Here is a 9,423-nt window from a genome sequence, read left to right as displayed (position 1 = left end):
GGCAGGAGAATATTTTCAGATTTCTAACACATATTCTTAAATATAGCAAGTAGGAAGTTGCAGTTGTTTTTCCCCCTCATACCCTCATTCATTTGCTTTGGAACAATGGGCCAGAATTAAGTCTTGGTTTTCTTTCTTGTGTCCTCTTCTTTATATTGTTGTTGTTGTGTGCCTTCAAGCTGTTTCTGACTTATGGCAACCCTAAGGCAACTGTATCATGAGGTTTTCTTGGCAAGATTCTTCAGAGGGGGTTGTCAATGCCATCCTCTCAGGCTGAAAGAGTGTGACTTGCCCAGGGCCAGCCAGTGGGTTTATATGGCCAAGCCAGAATTTGAACCCTGATCTCCAGATTAACCCAGTACTCAAACCACTATGCCATGCTACTTCCAACTATAAAAGATGATATTACATCTCATGGTGAGATGCTCTGCAAACATGGTTTGTTTTTTTCAAAACATGGAGGATTGAAAACAACCTGCACATTAGAAAATGAACAAACTGATTTATTGCAAACTAACTGATGCTGAAAGAGAAAGGGTGTCTCTAAGACCATGAAACAGATAATGACATGTATGCATGTTATGCCTACACTCTTAAGAGAGACATGCAAACTGACAACTTCTTGGTATAGGCATACTAAAGTTGGTTTTCTTGGCAGGATTCTTCAGAGGGGATTTGCCATTGCCATCCCCTGTGCCTGAGAGTTTACCCAGGGACACTCAGTGGGTTTACATGGCCAAGCAATGATAGTAATGATAATATACTTTTGAGAGCTTGTAGTGTAGTGTAGTTTGAGTGCTGGACTAGGACTGTGGGAGACCATGGTTCAAATCCCTGCTCTACCATGGAAATCTAAGTGAACATGGTCAAGTAACATTCTCTCAAAGGAAGACAAAGGCAAACCCATTCTGGGCAAATCTTGCCAAGAAAGTCCTATGATAGGTTCACCTTAGGATCACCATAAGTCAGAAATGACTTGAAGGCACACAGCAACAACTGAAACTGTGCAAAGCTAATCCACTGACAATATTTTTAGACTGGCTGATCATAGGTAGCTGAAACTGCACATAAAGGTGAACTGTGTGACAGTCTGTAGGAGATCAGGGTTCAAATCCCTGTTCAGCCATGTAAACCCAGTGGAAAGTCACACACACTCTGCCTCAGAAGAAGGCAGTAAAACTCCTCTGAATAATTTTTGCCAAGAAAAACCTAGGATAGGGTCACCACAAGTCAATGTCCATTGAAGACATGTAACAACAAGAGAGGCACTGTTGCATAGTGGTTTGAATGTTGGACTACGACTCTGGAGACAAGGGTTTGATTCCCAACTGAGCTGTGAAACTCACTGGATGAATTTTGACAAGTTGCACTCTCTCAGCTTCAGAGGATGGCAAAGGCAAACCCTCTCTGAATAAATTTGCCATGTAAAGCATTAGGATCATAAGTCAGAAATGACTTGAAGGCACACAGCAACAACAAAGGCAAATTCATTCAGAGAGGGTTTGCCGTTGTCATCCTCTGAAGCTGAGAGAGTGTCACTTGCCAAAGGTCATCCAGTGGACTGGACATGCATGACTCGAATTGGGGATATTTGGATTCATGGGTCAGCTCCCTAAATAAACAGTTAATATTATACTGTACCACACTCTTGACAGCTCACACTTATATACTGTCTATAAAGTCTTCCCCCATGTTCTACATTTAATCTTATGATTGGGTTTGGGCCTGTTTTGCAGAATGAGGTATTATCTACAGATGCCTAAAGAATTTTGCGCTGTCCTTTATCAATAGCAGGCACATAAAAGAAGAAATGCACTTTTTTATGTAAAGTACTGTAACTTGTTTATACAAGAGTATACGTATGTTATTTATACATACTCAAAACAGGAATTCTTGCTGTCTGATCAGTGGCCGATACTAGTCTGTGGCAGATCCCTTCGAACCCTACTACCTCCAACACATACTCAATTAAGTAGTCGTTTTTCTCACTGGAGAGCTGTGAGAATACATCAGTTAATGTGGGATTATTTTTTCTTAAGACCATATTTACACTTTCTTTCCTGCTTCTTGTGACAAGCTAAGGAGAAAATGCTTGTGTCACAGTACTTTGCATACTCTGCTAGAGAACTCTAGCACTGCAGTTCAGGAGGGGACTAGGGTTCCTTAGCAGAGTATTTAGAATGGAGCCACAACAGTGAAAGTAATATTGTCTGTCAGAGCTCTTGTGCCTCATCAACCCTACAAATCCCAGGATTCAGTAGGATAGAGTCACGGCAGTTAAAGTGGTGTCAAACTATATCTGCAGTGTGTATATAACCTAAGTTCCTTGGCAAACTATAAACTCCAGGATCCCATAAGAATGATGCCATGTCAGTTGAAAGTGGTGCCAACTCCCTATAACTCTTTCTTGTTGTTCTGCGGAGTCAAGCTACTTTATTTCTACAGTGTGGATTAGTCCTTGCTCTCCTCTCAAAAGCTTTAGTGCACCCCCCTGAAGTATGTAATAGCAATGAATTCTGAGTCCCTTCCCAAATTCCAAATCCCTGGTTTCCATAGAGAGGAGTCATGATGATTAAAGTGGTCTCAAGTTCATATTAGTGTGTAGTGCAGACATCTCTCAGTATGTTAATTGATCTGTTATAGGTACAGCTGGTATCAGTCCCATTCTTGGTGGACCACTATAATCACAGCAGCTTAACTATGTATCATTGGGTGCGTAAGTTAAATTTGTCTGTGAGTGGTACTGAAGGAAAATCTGGACTTTTCTGAGAGAACCATCTTGGGTAAACAGTCAGTAAATCATATCCAGGGCTAGCTGTTTTTGCCACACAGCAAAGTACAATAACATCAAACCCACAAAATAACGATACCTTGCTTGGACCAACCAAAATGCACAAATGTTGCAAGTTCTACTGGCTCCACCAGGCAAAAAGGATATCCCCATATCCCATCTTAACTTAAAACAACAACTTGACAAAATGCACACCTGTGACTTAACATCCTCATTTTTCTTCCTCCAGTATTATTTTTAACATCTTTGCCTGATGACTTGGAGAGCCAGCATCACATAGTAGGTTCAGTGTTAGAGTACAACTCAAGACCAGGGTTCAGTTCCCAGCTCGGCCATGAAACCCACTGAGTGGCCTTGGGCAAGTCACATACTCTCACCCTCAGGGGAAGGCAATGACAAACCTGTGAACAAATCTTCTCCAGAAAACCTCACAATCAGTTTGCCTTAGGGTTGCCATAAATCGGAAACGAAGATGCACACACACTGCCCAATGAAGAAGCCAGTGGAGCTTCAAAAGCTTGCAACGTGTCTTTTGTCCATTTTGGTTGCCCCCCCCCCCCAAAAAAAAAGGTATCACTATTGTGCAGATCTTGCAACATGTATTTTGTGCATTTTAGTTGGCCCGATAAAAGCATAATTGTTTTCTGGATGTTGTTGTAGTCAATAAATCAGTAAAGTCAAACAGTCTTATTCTTTGCCTGTGGGCCCCCTTTCCCTGCTGTCCTCTGGCTGGAACACAGCAGGCTTTAAAAAAAAGAAAGCCTTAAGCTGTGACTGTATGCCTGTTTTCCTGACTGTGTCCAGCCCTCTTCCACCTCCCCTTTCTCAGTCGCCTGCTTCTTTTTTCCATCTGAGTTTTGCCCTATGTGCGTGCTGGCTGGTGCATCTCCTTGTCAAACCAGGAGACCCAGGTTGCTCTGGAAGTGGAGGAGATCTAGGAGTGGACATTTGAGAAGCAAAGAACAGGATCATTGGACCAAGAGAAGGAAGGAGGAGAATTTTCTGCATTCTTTCATTAATGAGAAGCATTAGCTTGTAATAACTATGGCCAGATTTGCAGCTCTCGGATTCCTATTTCTTTTTCAGCTTTTGGCTACCTCCTCAGCTCAGGTAAGTTTTTTTTTCCTTTTTAATTCTGCCTTTCCGAAGCTGGGGAACTCTGGAACATTTAATGGTTTGCACTAGCTCCATCTTCTAGAGTGAGCATCCGCATCCCTCAAAAGAGAAAGTATCACTCTTAAGTTTTGTACATAGGGAGATCTTGTAGCACCTTTGAGACTAACCAAAAGAAAGAAGTTGGCAGCATGAGCTTTCATAGATTTGTTTGTTTGTTTGTTTCAAGGATTTATATCTCAATTTTCTCCCACAATGAGATTCAATATTCTTTCCTCAAATGCACCTGCAGAAGTAGACAAGTTACGAAAGCTCATGCTGCCAACTTCTTTCTTTCAGTTATTGTCAATGGAGATTATCACGTGAAAAAAGGACAGGAGCGAAGTGGATCATTCTCATCCTTATCCCATACTTACTGCACGATTACATGAAGATTATCACACATGTTGCGCTTATCCTGTCTTTATCCCATCAATGAAGTGGGATTGTTCCATCATTTTTCATTAACGGAAACAGTTAATGAAAAGTGACGTGACAATTCCACTTCATTGACAGGATAATGATGAGATAAGTGCGACATCATCTGATAATCTTCACTCAAGTGTGTGATAAGGACTTCGCTCCTGTCCTTTTTCACGTGATAATCTCCAAAGGCACTACAAGATCTCTCTACATAGTAATTCTACAGACTAGCATGGCTATATCTGAATTGTTGTGTAAAGGTATGAGATGGTACTCTTACATGCACAATTCCTTAGGGGGAAATTCCCACTGAAACTAACAGGAGTTGCTTTCAGGGAAAACATGGAAGGGATTGGACTGTAAAACTGGATACTTGAAGAAGCAATTAATCTGCATGATTCACCAAGTGGTACCCACAGATTAGTTGGTATGGACTCTTCTAAGATTTGCTCTTTCTTCTAAGATGTGTTCATGGGCCAGCTAATGATCCTAAAAATCTTTAGGAGTTGTGATTACAAAACTAGCTGGAAGTTTTGCTAAACTATAATGTAGGCACTTTTGGATATATTTAGATGGTAGACTGTTAACTGACAGACCATGACACCAAATAATTTCAAGTATTTTGCCCCTCAGATGGGATGGGGGGATTTCCTTGCAACACAAGTTCTGTGTTTTGTATGGAAGCATTCAGTTTCACAATGAACAAAACTGCTAATGTTCCACATTTTTGGCCTCTACCTTGGTTGGTCCCCTCAACCCAGCTGGTCAAGTCTGCCTACTCTGAACTCACATTTCGGAGGAATATAGTCTTTTGTCAAATTGTGCACACACACCCCAGCACACACACACCATGAAATTTCTATTTCTGAAGAGCACCCTGCAAGGACTGTTCATGACCAACTAATGGAGAAATTACAGGGATCCTTTTCTTTCTAAAGTTAGCAAAAGAAGCTTTCCACAGACAGGTTCAGGAATCTGGAGTCGCCCCTTTCTCGGCCGTGAGCAAACCTTCCTGCACAATGAAACCTTTGTGGCTCAAAGGCTGGTTGCAAGTTACACTCTCTCTGGGGCTCTCTTTCCTCCACATAGAAAAACATTTATAGCATTTTCCCTACCTTAAAGCAAAAACACCAAACACTGCAGGCATTCAGAGAGCAGATCCAGCCTCTGTGTAGAATTCAGTGCAACTCACGGGGGATGAATAGCTTACTCTTTCTTTTCTCCTAGTTTTATGGATAGGATAATTTGCACATTATTGAAACTAGGTGTGCTCCCTCCCTGCCACCCACTCCCCCAACACTTCATTAGAAGGTAGTTATTAAGAGTCTACCATCTGTAAAACAGCAAAATCCAAGGACAGTTTAAAATGTGCAATTAAAATAATTGGAGTTTAAGTAAGTTAAAACTTTTTTTCTACATTGCAAACTCTGTTCTGTTCAACAAAGCAAGGAGGCCCATGACCCATTTATCAAGACTGAAGAAAAGTTAAAAAAAAAAAAAAGCTTCCATGTCTGCAAAGCAACTGAACCCAAAATTAAAAAGTTTATGGATGGGCGGGCAATGATAACAGACAATGATAAAAGTCAGGGGCCAAGAAATCATTTGAGGGCTCCTAGAGGATAGAGCGTTGAGTTGCATTGGAGAGACTTGGGTTCAAATTCCCACTCAGCTGTGAATGGTAAAGTATGAACTTGAGTAAGGGACTATGCCTCACAACCTAATCAACTTCTAATTTTGTGAGTTCGGACAGAATGGGATAAGCTGTGTATGTCACTCTTGAGTTTAGTGGAAAGTACAATAAATTCTAGCGGGTTGGACAGCATGAGGAATGGATTTTCTCATTCCTGAGAAAAAGATGAGGGCACTGAATGAAAAGCTTGGATTGAAAAGGTGATTTCTACTTCCAAAATGAATCTTCCCCTCCAAAGAACCAGAAGCAAATCACTAGATAGAAACCAATCTGGTTGCAATAAATTGTAACAAAGACTGGATGTTAGGTTCCCCTTAGAACAGAGATTCTTAATCCAGTGTCCACAGAAAGGTCTGTGGATAAATTTCAGTGATTTCATCAACTTGGACGGGGAAACAATTGCATCTTTAGTTTCACTATCCTCTCTAATTGAAATTTAGCATTTTCTACATTCGTGAATGTAACAACCCATTGTGGTATTAGAAATGCCTATGACTTTGCCACCAAGAGAAACCCCAGATATTTTCATATCACATCACAACTGTTGCAGATATCTCGAAATATCACCTTAAACTCATCAGAACAGAACATAGAACAGAGGTCGAAAGTTATTTTGATGGGTCTGCGCTGTCCAAAAAGTAACCTTTTCAAGCTCTGACCTAGGGGTCCTTTGGCGACTGCTCCAGATCAGGGTATCTGAAGTCTTTTCTTGTTTCTGAAGCATCTGGTCTATTTCCATATGCTTTCTCTGAAGCCATGCATCTGAGGAAGTAGGCTCAAGTCTATGAAAGCTCATGCTACCAACTTCTTTTTTTCAGTTAGTCTCAAAGGTGCTACAAGATCCCTTTGCATACTGATTCTCCACATTAATATGGCTATGTCTTTGAATTCTGAAGCCAGACTTCACTTTTCATCTTTGCTTCTCAGAGACCAGGACTAAGAGGCCCCGTTGGACCACGAGGACCCCCAGGAGCACCTGGCAAGGATGGCATAGATGTAAGTATTGGGCAGCCTGCGATTGGGCCATGGTAGAGGATAGAAGGAAGGTGGAGCTTTGGCCAGGCGGTCTAACAGTATCCCTTAGAACTGCTAGTGGCTGTTGAAATGTGAAGACATGCAAATTATTACAGAGAACCTGAGTCTTTAATGTTTGCTTTTTGGGGAAATCTCACGCATTCTTTCCTCCATCACTGAACACAGTTATTTTCAAACATACCTTCTGACCAAGACTTCTTCCTTGGGGGGGTGGGGGGATGACCACAATGTCTATGATGGCTTTCCCCACTTAGTTTCAAGCACTGGGATAAGGCAGTGCATTACAAATCATTACTGGGATGGTTTTCCAAGTGTGCACCTTTTTGAAACTGGCTTTACATTTTGACCAACCCAGTTCTGGATTTTTAGACATTAGGCGATATGGAGATCTGATTTTGTAATTTTTTTTTATTTTTTATTTTTTTTGTGTGTGTGCCTTGGTTTCTAAAATTTCACAATCATTTTTATGGATAATCAATGATAAGATAATGAAATTCCAAATGTGGAAAAAAACCTGAATGCTTTATAACTGGCTGAATGTTTCAATGGGATTTTGAAAAGGATGAAGTTTATTATAGTTGTCAGTTAGGAGATGAGGGGAGTTAGGATGAGAGATGAGTCTGACAATATTAATGGAGTCAAACTATCAGTCAGTGAAAGTATACACAAGATGAGTATTGAAGTTAGGTAAGTAAGAGATGTGAGTTAAAGTACATGTCAGTCAGGATTTAGATGTATTAAGTAAGTTGACTTTGTTGTTATGTTCCATGTCTGTTTAATAAATCATTTTTGTATTATACACTTGTGTCTCTGAGAATACTACTTAAGGGATATGGGAAAGCTTGAATTTAGACACTTGGCATCAGTGGTGGCAGCAGTTATTCGAGAGTGGTGGTATCCAGTGGGGAGATTTGAAGAATAAAGTCTTACACAGGAACCATAAGGGCATCTAGAAGTTCCTCATGCTTGTTGCTATAGTAGGGGACAGGAGGAAGCCCTCACATTGGTGGGGATAAGTAGAGATTGTCATATGCATCCTGAGCTGAGACCAGCTATTTCTCTATGGTCTGATTTGTGATCCCCTCCTTCCCCCCTGAAATGAATAAGAAATTACTACAGTTTCTGTTATTACACTGAGTCCTTGGTATCTGTTGCTGTTTGGTTCCAGGATCCCCCATGGATACCAAAATCCATAGATGCTCAAGTCCCATTAAATTCAATGGCATAGTAAAATAATGTCTTTAATAGAAAATGGGAAAAATCAATGTTTGCTTTTGGAATTTATATATTTTTTTAATATTTTCAAGCCATGGATGGTTGAATCTGTGCATAAGAAATCCATGGATACAGAGGGCCAAGTGTATGTTGCCTAAGACCAGGGTGAGTGAAAGATATGAATGGTGAATGGAGTATTGAAATGTGATATTCCTGCCCTTGTCCCTCAATGACCGCCATTAAAACTGAATTTGTCACCTTGTCACCATAACCACACGATTTGCATTTCTATGAATATGCATACAATCTATAAAGGTCCTACCTGGCCATAGGTTCACTCCATGCATCTGAGAAAGTAGATCTTTCCACAGAACCTTATGCTACAACTTCTTTTGCAGTTAATCTTAAAGGTGTTTCAAAATCTTGTGCAAACTGATATTCCAGACAAACATGGCTATGTCTCTAGTTACTTGGAATTAGTCTCTTTCCTTATAACAAAAGTATATCTCTGTAATATTACATACAATTGCAACATGATGTAGGATAACATTTCTCTTTCTTTGGTACAACTATACCTTCTGCATTACCTTTTGAGTTATAGGGTTGTGGCCTTACTAAACTTGGGAGGAACAATATCACATCATGGTTCAAGTGCTGGCTTATGCTTTGTCTCTCAAAAGAGATAATTTAACCTTTCTACCCCATTGCTCCAAAAGAAGATCAAACTTCCTATGATTTTGCCTTTTGCAGGAGCAAGATTAAAGTATGTGTATGGGGAGGGGTGAAGATTCCCTTTTAGTGTCTTTTAGCAGTTCATCCTATGCCAATTTACCCAAGAAAAAGCTCAGTTGAACTGAATGGTACCTATACGTACTCATGGAAAAGTTTCCATAATTCCTTGCATCAGATTCAGAAAAGTGTCCATAATTCCTTGCACGAAATCTACATTAACAGACAACAGCCACATCACATAGAGCCCAGCGCAGTGGTTAAATGCCTGTACTGCAGCCACTCACTCAAAACCATAAGGTTGCGAGTTCAGTCCCAGTGAAAGGGCTCAAGCTTGACTCAGGCTTGCATCCTTCCGAGGACGTTGCTAAAATGAGTCCCCAGATAG

At 40.6% G+C, this 9,423-nt stretch overlaps 1 protein-coding gene across 1 annotated transcript in view; it reads left to right on the top strand.

Annotated features, from left to right (window-relative positions):
- The first annotated feature begins 19 nt into the window (after positions 1-19).
- Positions 20-9,423, top strand: part of COL9A3 (collagen type IX alpha 3 chain) — a 76,112-nt gene continuing 66,708 nt past the window's right edge. The window contains exons 1-2 of the mRNA XM_089513650.1: positions 20-3,901; positions 6,984-7,052. Coding sequence (XP_089369776.1) covers positions 3,836-3,901; positions 6,984-7,052 — 135 coding nt within the window. The 5' untranslated portion in view covers positions 20-3,835. The remainder of the gene's footprint in view (positions 3,902-6,983; positions 7,053-9,423) is intronic.

The sequence above is a fragment of the Sceloporus occidentalis genome, unplaced genomic scaffold (assembly GCF_023333645.1).
Source record: "Sceloporus occidentalis isolate IW3139 unplaced genomic scaffold, rSceOcc1.0.p SCAF_3, whole genome shotgun sequence".
Taxonomy (NCBI): domain Eukaryota; kingdom Metazoa; phylum Chordata; class Lepidosauria; order Squamata; family Phrynosomatidae; genus Sceloporus; species Sceloporus occidentalis.
The sequence above is the reverse complement of the archived record's forward strand: the minus strand, read 5'-3'. Positions and strand labels throughout refer to the sequence as shown.